At 42.6% G+C, this 18658-nt stretch overlaps 1 protein-coding gene across 5 annotated transcripts in view; it reads left to right on the plus strand.

The window, feature by feature from the left end:
• Positions 1 to 16625, plus strand: part of gak (cyclin G associated kinase) — a 134521-nt gene extending 117896 nt beyond the window's left edge. For all 5 annotated transcript variants that reach the window (XM_068030463.1, XM_068030464.1, XM_068030465.1 and 2 more), the window contains 4 exons: positions 6571 to 6813; positions 7410 to 7558; positions 13059 to 13235; positions 13625 to 16625. In XM_068030463.1, coding sequence (XP_067886564.1) covers positions 6571 to 6813; positions 7410 to 7558; positions 13059 to 13235; positions 13625 to 13726 — 671 coding nt within the window. In that variant the 3' untranslated portion in view covers positions 13727 to 16625. The remainder of the gene's footprint in view (positions 1 to 6570; positions 6814 to 7409; positions 7559 to 13058; positions 13236 to 13624) is intronic.
• Positions 16626 to 18658: the final 2033 nt, after the last annotated feature.

Raw genomic sequence — 18658 nt, forward strand, 5'->3', positions numbered from 1 at the left:
TTGGTTCTCTAGTATTCTTGGGAGGTTTTTTGTATCTTTCTCCTTGGAGACAGACACATAGTATTTGTTTAGTTTCTCTGCCATTTCCTTATTCCCTATTATAAATTCTCCTGTCTCTGCCTAGAGTCGGACCACATTTGTCTTTGCAAATCTTATCCTTTTTACATACCAATAGAAGCTTTTACAGTCCGTTTTTATGCTCTTGCATAGGTTGAGGAAATTTTGAATGATATGAGGACAGATAAGTCCCCGGGGCCAGACGGGATATACCCAAGGATATTACGGGAAGCGAGGGAAGAGATTGCTGCGCCTTTGGCGATGATCTTTGCGTCCTCACTGTCCACTGGAGTAGTACCGGATGATTGGAGGGTGGCAAATGTTGTTCCCTGGTTCAAGAAAGGGAATAGGGATAACCCTGGGAAATATAGACCAGTCAGTCTTATGTCAGTAGTGGGAAAATTATTGGAGAGGATTCTGAGAGACAGGATTTATGATTATTTGGAAAAGCATGGTTTGATTAGAGACAGTCAGCATGGCTTTGTGAGGGGCAGGTCATGCCTCACCAGCCTTATTGAATTCTTTGAAGATGTGACAAAACACATTGATGAAGGAAGAGCAGTGGATGTGGTGTATATGGATTTTAGCAAGGCGTTTGATAAGGTTCCCCCATGATAGGCTCATTCAGAAAATGAGGAGGCATGGGATACAGGGAAAGTTGGCTGTCTGGATACAAAATTGGCTGGTCCATAGAAGACAGAGGGTGGTAGTCGATGGAAAGTATTCAGCATGGAGCTCGGTGACCAGTGGTACTCCACAAGGATCTGTTCTGGGACCTCTGCTCTTTGTGATTTTTATAAATGACTTGGATGAGGAAGTGGAAGGCTGGGTTAGCAAGTTTGCCGATGACACGAAGGTTGCTGGAGTTGTGGATAGTGTGGAAGGCTGTTGTAGGTTGCAATGGGACATTGACAGGATGCAGAGCTGGGCTGAGAAGTGGCAGATGGAGTTCAACCTGGAAAAGTGTGAAGTGATTCATTTTGGAAGGTCGAATTTGAATGCAGAATACAGGCTTAAAGACAGAATTCTTGGTAGTATGGAGGAACAGAGGGATCTTGGGGTCCATGTCCATAGATCGCTCAAAGTTGTCACCCAAGTTGATAGGGTTGTTAAGAAGGCGTATGGTGTGTTGGCTTTCATTAACAGGGGGATTGAGTTTAAGAGCCGCGAGGTTATGCTGCAGCTCTATAAGGCCCTGGTTCGACCACACTTGGAATATTGTGTTCAGTTCTGGTCGCCTCATTATAGGAAGGATGTGGAAGCTTTAGAGAGGGTGCAGAGGAGATTTACCAGGATGCTGCCTGGACTGGAGGGCACGTCTTACGAAGAAAGGTTGAGGGAGCTAGGGCTTTTCTCATTGGAGTGAAGAAGGATGAGAGGTGACTTGATAGGGGGGTACAAGATGATGAGAGGCATAGATAGAGTGGATAGCCAGAGACTTTTTCCCAGGGTGGAAAGGGCTCTCACCAGGGGGCATAATTTTAAGGTGATTGGAGGAAGGTTTCGGGGAGATGTCAGAGGTGGGTTTTTTACACAGAGAGTGGTGGGTGCGTGGAATGCACTGCCAGCGGTGGTAGTAGAAGCAGATACATTAGGGACATTTAAGTGACTCTTGGATAGGTACATGGACGATAGTAGAATGAAGGGTAGGTCGTTAGTTTGATCTTAGAGTAGGTTAAAGGTTCGGCACAACATCGTGGGCCGAAGGGCCTGTACTGTGCTGTACTGTTCTATGTTCTATGCTAATTTACTTTCATATTCTATTTTCCCTTTCTTTATCAGTTTCTTGGTCCTCCTTTGCTGAATTCTAAAATGCTCCTAATTCTCAGGTTTACTACTTTTTTGGCAACATTATAAGCCTCTTCCTTTGATCTAATACAATCTTTAACTTCTCTTGTTAGCCATGGTTGGATCACCTTTCCTGCTGGGTTTTTGTACCTCAAAGGAATGTAAATTTGTTGGAAACCATTGTCAGGCAAGCCCCCCCCCCCACCTGCCAGGAATGAGGAAAATTAATTTCGCCACATGAACATTGATTTTAAACTATTGTTGATGAAGCAAGAACTTGCTTTAAAAAAACAATTGGAGACTTTGGCTGGAGAGAGACATTAGCATATCAACAGACAAGTACTTCAAAGGACGAAGGCGCTATTCCCTGCTCCAATTTAATCCACAATGGACTTTTGATTACCAGGCATTGAAGGTGGAAAGGCTAGCATTCTGCTAAGATGGCTGAATACACAAACTGACATGGTCTGACCAGTTTGGTTACATTACTGGCGGACTGTTGGAGCTTTTTGAATATCAACTTCCAACAGGGATTTTGAACTCGGAAAGCTGTTTTCTCCTGGACTAAGAACACCTCTCTCCTGTCGGCTCTCATCTCTCTCTCACCAGCTTTGGAAACCATTGAAGACACATGAACACAAAGAGAGAAAGTCTCCTTCAGTAAACAAGGTTTAAGAAGAATACTGGAACCCAAGAAAAGCAAGACTACTTATAAAAGGACTACAGTGAGCTCCAAGCACAGTAAACAAGAAACTCCTCTGATATTGCCTCAAACCTCTCCATTTTATTTTTCTTCTCTTTTCTGTCCCTATTTGCATGTGTGTATTGCGTGTGCATGCTAGCATGGGTGCGTCGTATATCCGTACATGTTAACCGTGTTAGAGTTTAAGTTTAAGGTTTAATGAATTTCACTTTTCTTCTTTAAACCTCAGAAAGCCTGTTTATGCTCATTTTTGCCTCATAATTGGCAAGTAGTGAGCAAGGATTCACCAAAGGGGGAACTCAAAACACAGGGTGTTTAAAATTAAACCCTGTTACAATAAGACCAGGCAAAGACAGTAAAAGACCCCAAGACACCTTTCTCACCTGATCATAACACCATGTATTAATCCTTCAAATGCTAGCCATTGCCTGTCTCCCGTCATACCTTTTAATGTAGTTTCCGAATCTACCACAGCCAGTTTGCCCCTCATACCTTCGTAGTTTCATTTGTTTAGATTTGAGACCCTAGTTTCGGATTGAATCTCATCCCAGGGATCAGTCTGGTGAAGCTCCTAAAGAAGGAGCAAGAGAGATGGTAAGGTTTAAGGACGGAATTCCAGAGCTTATAACCTGGACAGCTGAAGGCACAACCACCCATGCTAGGCTGACGCTAGGCTGAAAGAAGTTGGAGTACACAAGAGACCAGTGTTGAAAGAATGCAGGATTGTAGTGCTCAAGGAGTTTAGAGAGGGCCAAGGCCATGGAGGGATTTGAACACGAGAATGTGAATTATAAATTTGATGTGCTAGTGGACTGAGGGCAATGCAAGTCAGTGAGCACTGAAGTGAATGGGATTTGGTGCAAGTTAGGATACAGGCATCGAGTTTTGGATGTGCACATATTTATGGAGGGAATGTACTGTTCGACAAAGTGTAATACTTTGCCATTTAGATAGCTACATAATATTTACAGCAGAGAAACAGGCCGTTCAGCCCATCAGGTTCATGCCAGTGTTTATGCTGCATACGAACATCCTCCCACACTTCATTGCATCCCATTGACATATTCTCTGATTCCTTTCTCGCTCATGTGCTTATCAAGCTTCCTGTTAAATACATCTATGCTATTTGCCTCAACTCTCATTATGGTAACGAGTTCCACATTCTAACCACTCTTTGGTAAAGAAGTTTCTTCTGAATTCCCTATTGAAATTGTTAGTGACTATCTTATACTTAAGGCCCCTAATTCTAGTCTGCACTAGAAGTGGAAACATCTTCTTTACGCCTACCCTATCAAACCCTTTCATAATCTTTAAGACATCTATTAGGTTACCCCTCAGTCTTCAGGAAAGAGCCCCATCCTGTTCAATCTTTCCTGGTGGTGTGACTTCTCAGTTCTGATATAATTCTAGTAAACCCCTCCAGTGCCTCTACATACTTTTTATAATATAGAGACCAGAACCGTTCAATTGTCCCAAGTGTGGTCGAACCAATGTTCTATACAAGTTTAAGATAACAACTGCTTTTTAATTCTGTCCCTCTAGAAATAAATCATAGTGCTTTATTTGTGTTTTTCATTACCTTAAATGATTTGTGCATCTGTATCCCCAGATCCTTCTGTTCCTCCATCCCATTTAGACATTTACTTTCCAAGGAACATGTGGCATCCTTATTCTTGCTACTAAAATATACTACCTCACACTTATCAATGGTTCAATGAAGAGTGCAGGAGGGCGTGGCAAGAGCAGTACCAGACATAGCTAAAAATGCATTATCAGCCTGGTGAAGCTACAACACAGGACTACCTGCATGCCAAACAGCGGAATCAGCATGCAATAGACAGGGCTAAGCAGTCCCTCAACCAACAATCAGATCTAAGCTCTGCAGTGCTGCCACATCCAGTCGTGAATGGTGGCGGACAATTAAACAACTAACAGGAGGAAGAGACTCCATAAATATACCCATCCTCAATGATGGGGGAGCCCAGCACATCAGTGCAAAAGACAAGACTGAAGTATTTGCATCCATCTTAAGCCAGAAGTGCTGAGTGGATGATCCATCTCGGCCTCCTCCTGAGGTCCCCAGCATCACAGATGTCAGTCTTCAGTCAATTCGATTCACTCCACATGATATCAAGAAACGGCTGAAGGCACTGGATGCTGCAAAGGCTATGGGCCCTGACAACATTCCAGCAATAGTGTTGAAGTCTTGTGCTCCAGAACTGGCCGCGCCTCTAGCCAAGCTGTTCCAGTATGACTACAACACTGGCATCTGCCCAGCAATATGGAAAATTGCCAAGGTATGTCCTTCCACAAAAAGCAGGACAAATCAAACCCAGACAATTACCGCCCTATCAGTCTACTCTCAGCAAAGTGATGGAAGGGGTCATCGACAGTGCTATCAAGCGGCACTTGCTCAGCAATAACTTGCTCACTGATGCTCCAGTTTGGGTTCCGCCAGGGCCACTCAGCTCCTGACCTCATTACAGCCTTGGTCCAAACATGGACAAAAGAGCTGAACTCCAGAGGTGAGGTGAGAGTGACTGCCCTTGACATCAAGGCAGCACCTGACCACGTATGGCATCAGGAAGCCCTAGCAAAACTGGAGTCAGTGGGAATCGGGGGGGAAACTCTTTGCTGGTTTGAGTCATACCTAGCACAAAGGAAGATGGTTGTGGTTGTTGGCGGTCAATCATCTCAGTCCCAGGACATCACTGTAGGAGTTCCTCAGGGTAGTGTCCTAGGCCCAACCATCTTCAGCTGCTTCATCAATGACCTTCCCTCCATCATAAGGTCAGAAGTTGGGATGTTCGCCTGCACAATGTTCAGCGCCATTCATGATTATTCAGATACTGAAGCACCTCGTGTCCAGATGCAACAAGACTTGGACAACATTCAGGCTTGGGCTGATAAGTGGCAAGTAGCATTCACGCCACACAAGTGCCAGGCAATGACCATTTCAAACAAGAAAGAATTCTACCAACCCCCCTTGACATTCAATGGTATTACCATCGCTGAATCCCCCACTGTCAACATCCTGGGGTTACCATTGACCAGAAACTGAACTGGACCAGCTACATAAATGCTGTGGCTACTCGAGCAGGTCAGAGGCTAGGAATTCTGCGGTGAGTAACTCAACTCCTGTCTCCCCAAAGCCTGTCCACCATCTACAAGGCACAAGACAGGAGTGTGATGGAATACTCCCCATTTGCCTGGATGGGTGCAACTCCAACAACACTTGAGAAGCTCGACACCATCCAGGACAAAGCAGCCTGCTTGATTGGCATCCCATCCACCAGCTTCAATATTCACTGCCTTCACTATCGCGCACAGTGGCAGCAGTATGTACCATCTACAAGATGCACTGCAGCAACTCACCAAGGCTCCTTCAACAGCACCTTCCAAACCTGCGACCTCTACCAACTAGAAGGACAAGGGCAGCAGATGCGTGGGAACATCACCATCTGCAAGTTCCCCTCCAAGCCACACACCATCCTGGCTTGGAACTATATTGCCCATTCCTTCATTGTCGCTGGGTCAAAATCCTGGAACTCCCTTCCTAACAGCACTGTTGGTGTACCTACACCCCAAGGACTGCAGCGGTTCGAGAAGGCAGCTCACCACCACCTTCTCGAGGGCGATTAGGGATGGCCAGCGATGCCCACATCCCCGAATGAATTTATTAAAAAGTAGTTTTGAAGTTCATTTGCAAATTGCACACCCATTCGACAAGCTGATTAATGTCTTCCTGTATTTTGTTGCAGTCCTCTACAGTTTTGCTTATTCCACCTCCCCAATTTGATGTCAGTGGCAAATTTTGATATTGTACTCCTGAGTCTAAATGGTTTATGTCATTAGTGAACAAAGGTGGTCCCAGCATTGATCTCACTTATTATGAAAGAGAACACAAATGTTTGGAATGCTGTGTAATCTGTTGTATTTCATGTGAGGAGAAATCATGGACAAATAGCATGAACTGTATAGTTGTTTTGCATTCATAGTAATTGTTCTTGATGCTCCTCCAGGTTCCTTGAGTGGAGGGTTCACGGCTGGAGGCACATTCACTCAGAAACAAGCCCAGCCAGCAATGGGCAGTGGTTCATGGCAGGCGGGCAGAACACCGGGCAGCAATACTGCTACACGACAACAGGCACAGCAGCCAAAGCCACACCAGCCTAAGCCAGCAGCCCAGACCAAACCTAACTACAGTTTGAATTTCAGCGTGATTGGAAGACGGGAGGAACGAGGCATCCGTGGACCTGGATTTGGTATGTTTTTGTTTTTTTGTTTTATATTTCAGCTTTTTTTTTTCAACCTTTAGTTTTTAAGGGGGAAAAAACTTTCTAAAGCACATAGAATTAGATAGAAATTACAATGCAGAAGCAGACTATTTGGCCCAACCAGTCTGTGTTGGTGTCTATCCTCCACACCAGCAATAGTCCTCACTCCATATGTCCCCTCTGTTCCCATACCCCTTTTCTTCAACCACCTATCAAACCGACTCTTAAATGTTGACATTGTCTCTGCTTCAATCACTAACTCTAGAACCTCACAACCCAATTTGAAAACAAAGTTCTCCCTCCTAAATTTCTCAAATGTATGCTCCCTCATTTTAGGGCCCCCATGAACCACTATTAGGTTACCCCTCTGAAGCACTGTCTCTGCCTAATGTATCCCATCCGTTCATAAATTTCGACACCACAAAGCACCCCGTTATCTCCTCTGTTCCGATGAAAATGGACCTAAATATTAAAAAAAAAGTTTTTTGTTTTCTTAATATCATTTTCTTCTGATCATGAAAGGAAATTATCACAGAATTCTATTATTCACTTGGTTTCTCCCCCCACCCCCGCACCTTTTGCAGGACCAAAACCAAAAGTTTCTGCAAACGACTTTAAGGATTTGTTGTCTGAGCAAGGATTTTCCAGCACAGTGGACAGAAAAGAACCAAAGACTATTGCAGAATTGCGGAGAGAAGAGCTGACGAAAGAAATGGATCCTCTAAAATTGAAGGTTTGAAGAATATATACATGTGTGCACAGAGCTTGATTCTTTATTTTGTAACCTGTAGCACAGGTTTAATTCTTCATTGAGTATATAATTGCTGCCCCTGAGTTTGCAAAGATTAGGTGAATAATAATTCTGACTGAGATTAACTCACGTCATCCTGGGTTCCTCATAAACCTGTGATCCTATTCCATTCTTAGCTTCTGATTTGATTTTATAAATCACCAGATTGGCCAGCTGTGGAAATTTTAATTCTATTTGTTACATGAGTCTGCAATAAAAAGCTAGTCTCAGCAATAATGATCATGAAACTACCGGATTGTCATTCACTGATGTTCTTTAGGGAAGGAAATCTGCTGTCCTTACCTGTCTGACTGCAGACCCACAGCAATGTGGTTGACTCTTAATTGCCCTCTGAAATGGCCTCGGAAGCCACTCAGCTGTATCAAAGAAAAGTTAAATACAAACAAAACTGGGTGGACCACCTGGGTCAATCTAGACACTGGAAATGACAAAGGCACACCCTGCCCAGTCGACCCTGCAAAGTCCTCCTCGCTAATACTGAGGGGCTTATGCCAAAATTGGGAGAGCTGTCCCACAGATTAGTTAAGCAACATCCTGACATAGTCATACTCACCGAATCATAGCTTACAACCAATGTCTCCAGACTCCTCCATCACCATTCCTAGGTATGTCCTGTCCCATCAGTAGGGCAGACACAGCAGAGGTGGCAGCACAGTGGTTTACAGTCAAGAGTGAGTGGCCCTGGGAGTCCTCAACATTGACCTTGGGTGCCATAAAGTCTCATGACATCAGGTTAAACCTCCTGCTGAGTAACACCTACTACCCTCCCTCAACTGCCAAATCAGTGCATTTCCATTTTGAACATCACTTGGAAGAAGCACTGAGTGTGGCAAGGGCACAGAATGTACTCTGGCTGAGGGACTTCAGTGCCCATCACCAAGAGTGGCTCAGTAGCACCACTACTGACCAAGCTGTTGAGTCCTGAAGGACATATCTGCTAGACTGGGCCTGCAGCAGATGGTGAGAGAACCAACCAGAGGGAAAAACCTACTTGAACTTGACCTCGCCAGTCTACCTGTCGTAGATACATCTGTCCATGACAGTATTGGTCGGCATGACCACAGCATAATCTTTGTGGAGGCAAAATTCTGACTTCACACTGAGGACACCTTTCATCATGTCGTGTGGCACTACCACTGCGCTAAATATGATAGACTCAGGACAGATCTATCAGCTCAAAACTGGGCATCCTTGAGGCACTGTGGGCCATCATGGCAGCAGAATTGGGGAGCCGGTGGTGTAGTGGTATTATCACTGGACTAGTAACCCAGAGACCCAGAGTATTGCTCTGCAGACATGGGTTCAAATCTCACCACAGCAGAAGGTGGAATTTGAATTCAATTAATAAATCTGGAATTAAAAAGCTAGTCTAATGATGGCCATGAAACCATTGTCGATTGTTGTAAAAACCCATCTGGTTCACTAATGTCCTTTAGGGAAGGAAATCTGCTGTCCTTACCTGGTCTGGCCTACATGTGACTCCAGACCCACAGCAATGTGGTTGACTCTTACATGCCCTCTGAAATGGCCTAGCAAGCCACTAAGTTGTATCTAACTGCTAGCACTGTGGGTGTACCGACCCCACATGGACTGCAGCGGCTCAAGAAGGCAGCTCACCGCCACCTTCGCAAGGTCAATTAGGGATGGGCAATAAATGCTGGCCTGGCCAGCAACGCCCACATCCTATGAATGAATTTTAAAGAAAGAATTGTATTCAACCACAATCTCCAACCTTATGGCCTGGCATATCCCTCACTCTACCAGTGCCATCAAGCCAGGGGACCAACCCTGGTTCAATGAGGAGTGTAGGAGAGCATGCCAGGAGCAGGAGTAACACCAGACATACCGAAAAATGAGGTGGCAACCTGGTGCAGCTACAGCACAGGACTACATGCATGCCAAACAGCAGATGCAGCATGTGATAGACAGAGCTAAGTGATCCCACAACTAAAAGATCAGATCAAAGCTCTGTAGTCCTGCCACATCCAGTCGTGAATGGCGGTGGACAATTAAACAGTTAAAAGGAGGAGGAGGTTCAACAAATGAACCCATCATCAATGGGAGGGAGCCCAACATGTGAGTGCAAAAGACAAAGCTGAAGCGTTTGTAGCAATGTCCTGGTTGTGTCCTGGGCCCAACCAGCTGCTTCATCAATGACCTTCCTTCAATCATAAGGTCAGAAGTGGGGATGTTCGCTGATGATTGCACAATGTTCAGCACCATTCATGACTCCTCAGATACTGAAGCAGTCCGTGTAGAAATGCAGCAAGACCTGGACAATATCCAGGCTTGGGCTGATAAGTGGCAAGTAACATTCGTGCCAGACAATGACCATCTCCAACAAGAGAGAATCTAACCATTTCCCCTTGACATTCAACAGCATTGCTGAATCGCCCACTATCAACATCCTAAGGGCTACCATTGATCAGAAACTCAACTGGAGTAGCCATATAAATACTGTGGCTACAAGAGCAGGTCAGAGGCTAGGAATCCTGAGGCGAGTAACCCCAATGCCTGTCCACCATCTACAAGGCACAAGTCAGGAGTGTGATGGAATAATCTCCACTTGCCTGGCAGCAGTGTGTACCATCTACAAGATGCACTGCAGCAATGCACCAAGGCTCCTCAGACAGCACCTTCCAAACCCGCGACCTCCACCAACTAGAAGGACAAGGGCAGCAAATACATGGGAACACCACCACCTGCAAGCTACCCTCCAAGTCACACACCATCCTGACTTGGAACTATATCGCCGTTCCTTCACTGTCGCTGGGTCAAAATCCTGGAACTCCCTTCCTAAAAGCACTGTGGGTATACCTACCCCAAATGGACTGCAGCAGTTCAAGAAGGCAGTTCACCACCACCTTCTCAAGGGCAGTTAGGGATGGGCAATAAATGCTGGCCTGGCCAGCGTCGCCCACATCCCTTGAATCAATAAAAAAAAATCTTCGGTCCGAGGTCTGAACTGGATGATCAATCTCGGCCTCCTCCTCAGGTCCTCAGCATCACAGGTGCCAGTTTATAGCCAGTTCGATTCACTCCACATGATATCCAGAAATGGCTGAGCACACTGGGTACAGCAAAGGCAATGGGCCCCAACAACATCCTGGCAGTGGTGCCAAAGACTTGTGCTTCAAACCTAGCTGTGCCCATTGCTAAGCTGTTCCACTACAGCTACAACACTCACATCTGCCCAACAATGTGGAAAATTGCCCAGGTATGTCCTGTCCACAAAAAACCAGGGCAAATCCAATCTGGTCAATTACTGCCCATCAGCCAACTCCCAAATCATCAGAAAAGTGATGGAAGGTGTTGTTGACAGTCCTAACAAGCGGTATTTACTTACCAATAACCTGCTTACCAGTGCTCAGTTTGGGTTCCACCAGCAACACACGGCTTCAGACCTCATTACAGCCTTGGCCCAAACATGGACAAAAGAACTGAATTCTAGAGGGTGACTTGACAGTGACTGCCCTTGAATCAAGGTAACATTTGGCCAAGTGTGGCATCAAGGAGCCATAGTAAAATTGAAGTCAATGGGAATCGGGTGAAAACTCTCCACTGGTTGGAGTCATATTGAGCTCAAAGGATAATGGTTGTGGTTGCTGGAGGCCAATCATCTAAACCCATGACATCACTGAAGGATTTCCTCAGGGTAGTATCCTCAGCCCAACCATCTTCAGCTGCTTCATCAATGACCTTCTGTCCATCATAAGGTCAGAAGTGGGGATGTACACTGCACAGTGTTCAGTACCATTCGCGACTCCTCAGATACTGAAGCTGTCTATGCCTGCATGCAGCAGGATCTGGACAACATTCAGGCTTGGGCTGATAAGAGGCAAGTAATATTTGCGCCACACAAGTGCTGGGCAATGACCATCACCAACAGGAGAGAATTTAACCTTTTCCCCTTAATATTTAATGGCATTAGCATTGCTCAATCTCCCATTATCAATATCCTTGGGGTTACCATTGACCAGAAACTTAAATGGAACAGCCATATGAATAATGTGGCTAAAAGAGATGATCAGTGGCTGACAATTCTGTGTTGAGTAACTCACCTCCTGACTCCCCAGAGCATGTCCACCATCTACAAGCCATAAATGAGGAGTGTAATGGAATACTCTCCATTTGCCTGGATGAGTGCAGCTTGACACCATCCAGGACAAAGCAGCCTGCTTAATCAACACTCCATCCACCACCTTAAACATTCATTCCCTCCACCACCGACACACAGTGGCAGCAGTATGTACCATCTACAAGATGCACTGCAGCAACTCGCCAAGGCTCCTTCTACAGCACCTTGCAAACCCACCACCTCTACCACCTAGAAGGACAAGAGCAGTAGATACATGGGAACACCACCAACTGCAAGTTCCCCTCCAAATCACACACCACCCTGACTTGGAACTATATCACTAGATCACTTCACTGTTGATGGGTCAAAATCCTGGAACTTCCTCCCTAACAGCATCGTGGGTGTACAAGCACCAGATGGACTACAGTGGTTCCAGCAGGTGGCTCACCATCATCTTCTCGAGGGAAATTGGGAAAGGGCAATGAACACTGGCCTTGCCAGCGACGCCCATCTCGTGAACGAATAAAGAAAATTAGTACTAAAAATTGTGGCAGCTTCATTGGGATTGTGAAGAGAGGTTGGTGTGGTGGCTGTTTAATATTTTCAATTGTAATTGGCAAACTGTTCTTCAAAAGCAGCTGAAGAATTGGGAATCAAGAACAAAAAGCACAAATCCTTAATGTATCAATTTGTGTATGTGACTTGCAATTTGAATAAGCTTCTAGAACTGCAGTGATTTATTTTTGACTTGTCAGTAGCAGTTGCTGTTAGAAAGTGATACCTAAATAGCACAAAGTGTAGTGATGCTGTTGATTTTGTTGCATCATTCTATCAAAACATCTTTGCGAACAATGAAATTCATACTTCACATATGTGTACAACTTCAGGCTACAGTGAAGCAAATGAACGTGAGTAGGCCATTTAGTCCTTTGAGCTTGTTCTGCCATACAATTCAGATTATGACTGATCTGTACCTCAATTCTCTTCTCTTAGAACCATATGCCATATCCCTATGCTGTGATGAAGCTTTTAAGCATTGCCTACTGAAGTTTTGCCACAGGTCATTTTTTTTTCTTCATTTGAAAAATTAGAAGATGACCAACATTGTAAAATTTTACTGATTGTTTTCTTTTCTGTGAAAACAAATTTAAATTCTAATTCTGGATTAAATTTTGGGAAACCCATGTGCTGTTTGTGCAGCAACCCCACTGCAGATCCCAGTCTCCTTCCAGTGCTGTAGGGCTATTTGTAATCATCATATGTGAGATTAGGATGTCGCATAATTATTCAATAAGTTCTCATAGGTCATTGAAGTACAGATTAATATTTTATTTGTTTCGCTAGATCTTTGACTGGATTGAAGGAAAAGAGAGAAATATAAGGGCTTTACTGTCGACTCTGCACACAGTATTGTGGGAGGGTGAAACCAAATGGAAACCTGTGAGCATGGCAGACGTAGTACACCCAGACCAAGTGAAGAAGGTCTATAGGAAAGCTGTACTTGTGGTTCATCCGGATAAGGTAAGGTCAGCAACATGACATTGTCGAAAAAATCAACAGGAGTAAAGTTGAAAATCTGGGAAATCATTCCAGGTTTTCACAATTAACATTATCAAAAGTATATAGTATTTTTAAACAATTTGAAAGAAAATGAAATACAGTGTTTGAATTTTAGTTAATTTTTGCTTTTTGATACCAACAGGAAAAATTGGAGAGTTAGGCCCAAATTACTATTTACAAAGGGCTCAATAATTGATTACTAAATCCTGATGGAACCCATCACAACATTTTTTGTATGATATGTTCTGCCTCTCATGTGATTTGCTTTTAAAGTTCCAAACATACAATGAAGTATAGCACATTGTAGCTGCTGTGAACTAGGTATTAAACATTTTTTTCTTACTATTAAGGCTACAGGTGAGCCCTATGAACAGTATGCCAAAATGATCTTCATGGAGCTGAATGATGCTTGGTCAGAATTTGAAAACCAGGGATCAAAGGCACTCTTCTGAATTATCAAACTTATGGATATAATCAATGAGGCTGCTCCAAGTGCTCAGTTTGTCCGTTTTTATCTTCTCCTGGAACAGCCACTGCAAAAGATCATCATATCTTCAGTTGTCTTAAAACTTCATTTTCATGAAATGTTACTGCAGAGCTGTAGTTTAAAATGTATGGAGTTCTTCCTACAGACTCTTGATGCACTTCCTGCATCATCAAGACAAATTTTTCTGCTACAGGGTGATGGCAGCACTTAGAAGCCCTCATAAAAAACACATTTTTATCTTTAAAATCATTATAGTGAATATTCTTTTGAAACATGTTGAAAATCTATCCTGTTTGACAGAGAGATGAAAATGCAGTGTGTAAATGCTTGAGAAGGCTTCAGAAGAAAATCTAAGTTGTATGAAGACCAGTTCTAAAAATGTGCAGTTACAGGTTTAATAAGTTTAAGCAACATATTTATTTAACAATGCCTTGCCTTGAAAAACTGGAGGTGAAGCATCCTGTTGGCATGTTCCCTCCGCCCCACTATCTTCATTCTTTTTTCATGTTTGCCATAATTTGTCTTATCATGGCAGCCTTTTGTTGATTTCTGTTAACCTCCATCCAAAAGGTTATTGTCCAGAAGTGATGTTCATTTTGTTACCCTATATAGACTATAATTTATGTCTTTCTGAATCTAGAGACTTCTTTCAGCAAGCTCCTTTCTCATTTTCATGTTAATTTCTGTAATAATGTAAATTTAATGTTTGTGAGTATATATTATGTGCTGTGAATTAGGGCGTTGACTTACTTTGAAGCATTATGTTCCTGCTGCAGATTTCAATGACTATTGAACATGGGGGTCGTGCATCACATCCTAAGGTTTAGCATGTCAATGCTGCAATTTTAGCATGTGGGTCTTCAAGTGTCAGCCAACACCTGTGAGAAATGATTTGTAATAACTTAAAATGAAGAAAATGTTCGTTACTTTTTCTTTGTGAAAATTGAAAGTGTTTGCAGTTTACATTCAAGCTATCCTTTGGTTGACTGTCTGCTGAACGCTGCTTTCCAGGAGGTAAAATTTAGGAAACTTTACCTTTGTCGTATACATAAAGGAGAACATCTCCTGTATACGTTCCGTTCAAAGGCCTTGTTTTATATGGTCATCGTTTGTCCAGAATTAACCGAGTAGTTTTCTGAAAAAAAGAAATGCATGAATGGTAAGGCTACTCAGAACTGATTGAATTGCAACATCAAAGTCCGTTCTCTCCTGTTGTTGATATAAAAGTTGGTTTGAGTTCAGCTGCATAAATCTTAAATCCCAATTGGTGAGTACGATATTTTGAACTGAAGTGATTTGCAGTTTAGTGAATTTGGTGCAGTGTATTTTAATTCATACCGTGGTAACTAACACATAATCTCTGCACATTGAATTTAGCTTACGCCAGAGTCAATACCATTTGACAGAAATCAAGTTTGCAAATCTCAATCAACTAGGCACAAGTTTCTTATGAAATTGGGTTACTGATGCAGCCATTTATTAAAAGGATGAGAATTAATTGCTTACCTGTTGGTTAATGAGGAAAGGCAAGAGAGAATCTGTATTACAAACACTTACAAATATTACGTATTAAAATATGGTCATAGAATATGGTATTCTTAATATTCCATCAGTATTGAAAGGCCATTTTTAAATCATTTTTACCTCTCTGCTCCCTTTTTGTTGCCTCCATGTGTCATACTTCACGCAAGAGGGTAAAAAGAGGTAGGTCCAACTTCTTCATTCCTGCCAACTGTGCTGTTGCCTATTATAAAGTGCAACTCCCAGGAGATTCCTTTTTCTAGTCCGGAGCGCATATCCCTCTACCCCAAGGAGTTTTGTTTAGCAATCTGGCTAAGACCTGACAAAATTGTCCCACGTCAAGGTTTGAATTTTAAGTGTCATCAGGCTGGGAATTCAAACCCATGTGTTCAAAGTGGGATGTCCACCTCAGACCAAGGCTACATGCACAACCCGAGACTGCACAGTACTTGACAAAAACAGCAACATTTCTAACATTGTGAGGTCAACCTGAAGAAAAAATTCATACCTTGTGAGAATTCTTTAATTGAGCTTTCTGATAGATGTTTACCCAGTAACTTTTTGCTTAAGAATTACAGTAAACAAAGATAATGATGTGGCTTACAAGGTGATTTCACAGTTGAACTGTTTACATGTGCAGTGAACACTACTGTTGAACTTGAAACAAGCACTCATAGAACCTGTTTTTGGAATTAATTTGAAAGGCTAGAGCTGAAATGCTTGCTGGGAGAGTACATGTCAGGACAGAAGCAGGATTTTTTTTGCATATTTGTATATCTTGGCAAGTTATTGCTTAATGAAGGATACATTGTGTAATTTTACCTGGGAACATGTAGTTGAAATAGCAAGTGATGTATAGTAGGAATTTTGTATTGCTGGATGAGACACTCCTAAAATGGCAGGTGAGTAATCGGGCATTGCAGTCATTTAAGGCATTCAAAGGATAAATTCCAAGTGCAAAATCGGATGTGTTTGCTCTTGTATCGACCTTAACTTATGGAAAATAATGATTTGGTTGCACAATTACTTTTAAATCTAACATAGTCTTAATCTGTGTGATTTTTCTGGGATATATTGAAGGGACTTGCAGAAAATAATCTTATTTTGGACAACTATCAGAAAATATGTTATACAAGTTGCATTTTTTAAAATATGGAAATATTGTATTATCTATAGATTGTACAACATATATGTATATATAGAACAAACAAAATTGAAACCTCATTGTAAACAGATCCATGTAATAAATACAGTATAGACTTTAAGTTAGTCACATACATCTCTGGAAATTTAAGTGTCTTTTCTGTGAACTGCATTTATGGCTAATAAAACAGATTGATTTACTCAGCAGTTCATTACCTCATTTCCTCCAATGTGTCACAGACATTCAGCGTCAGATATGATAAGATTTTTCCTTAGTCAGGCATTGTGGTGGGGATACATGCACAAACATCTTCCTAATTTCAGTTCTCAACTGGGGGTGATAAGTTGAATGAATTGAAAGTATTGAATTAACTATGATGGTATTTTACTCTAAATACTGTATTATGTATTCTCGATTCTCATTTGGAGGATCAGTTAATATTTTTGTTACAAAAGGTATTTTGCAGAAAAAAAACTCTTGTTTTTGTGCTTAGATTCCCTTTGTTTGAACATAACTGTCCATTTTGGTCCAACAAGGGCAGCTCTAAACACTGTAGGAGTTACTCCTACACAGAAATTACTAATTATTCTGCATGATCCACAATGAACTTAATACATGAAATAGAGCTAAACAGAATAATGTACAGTAGCATTCTTTTTCAGTGATTTGTATCATGACTTACACCTAAGGACAACATACGAATTAGAAGCAGTAGGAGGCCATTCGGCCCCTTCGAGCCTGCTCCGCTATTTAATAAGATTATGGCTGATCAGATCGTGGCCTCAACTCCACTTTCCCACCTACCTCCGATACCCTTTGACTCCCTTGTTAGTCAAGAATTTATCTACCTCTGCCTTAAAAATATTCAATGACCCTGCCTCCACAAGTCTCTGGGGAAGAGTTCCAAAGACTCTCAACCCTCAGAGAAAAGATTTCTCCTCATCTCCATCTCAACTGGGCAACCCCTTATTTTTAAACTGTGTCCCCTAGTTCTAGATTCTCCCACATGGGGAAACATCCTTTCAGCATCCACCCTGTCAAGTCCCCTCAGGATCTTATATGTTTCAATAAGATCACCTCTCATTTTTCTAAACTCCAATGGATACAGACCCAACTAGTCTGACCTTTCCTCATAAGATAAGCCCCCCCCCCTCAAATTCCAGGTATCAGTCGAGTGAACCTTCTCTGAACTGCCTCTAACACACATATCCTTTCTCAAATAAAAGCAGAACTGTACACACTACACCAGATGTGGTCTCACCAATACCCTATACAACTATAGCAAAACATCCCTCCTTTTATATTCCATTCCTCTTGCAATAAATGACAACATTCCATTTGCTTTCCTAATCATTTGCTGTATCTGCATACCAACCTTTTGTGATTTATTTACCAGGACACCCAGATCCCTCTGTACCTCAAGAGTTCTGCAATCTCTCTCCATTTAAATAAAATGCTGTTTCACTATTCCTGCCGAAGTGGAGAACTTCGCATCTTATCACATTATACTCCATTTGCCAATTTTTTGCCCACTCACTTAACCTATCTATATCCCTTTGTAGCTCCCTTACAACTTAACTCTTCACAACTTACTTTCCTGCCTATGTTTGTGTCATCAGCAAATATAGCAACCATACATTCGGTCCCTTCATCCAAGTCATTGATATTAATTGTAAATAGTTGAGGCCCTAGCACTGATTTCTGGGGCACTCCACTAATTACAGCTTGCTGTACCAAAAAAACCCATTTATCCCTACTCTCTGCTTCCTGTTGGCCAGCCAGTCTTTATCCATGCTAATATGCCTCCCCCTACACCATGAGCTCTTATTTTGCTTAGTAACCTTTGATGTGGCACCTTGTCAAATGCCTTCTGGAAATACAAGTACCAAATCCTTCTGGAACCCAGTTCCCCTTTATCCACATTGCTTGCTACTTCATCAAAGAACTCCAATGAATTAGTCAAACATGATTTCCAGCACTTTTCCTATGACAGATGTTATCTGCCTTTAGGGAAGAAAATTTTGCCGTCCTTACCTGGTCTGGCCTACATGTGACTCCAGACCCACAGCAATGTGGTTGACTCTTAACTGCCCTCTGAAATTGCCTAGCAAGCCACTCAGTTGTATTAAACCGCAACAAAGTGTAAGAAAAGGAATGAAACCGGATGGACCACCCAGTATCGACAGTGGCACTGGAAACGACAACAGCAAACTCCGCCCTGTGAACCTTGCA

Source organism: Heterodontus francisci, chromosome 4 (genome assembly GCF_036365525.1).
Source record: "Heterodontus francisci isolate sHetFra1 chromosome 4, sHetFra1.hap1, whole genome shotgun sequence".
Lineage (NCBI taxonomy): Eukaryota > Metazoa > Chordata > Chondrichthyes > Heterodontiformes > Heterodontidae > Heterodontus > Heterodontus francisci.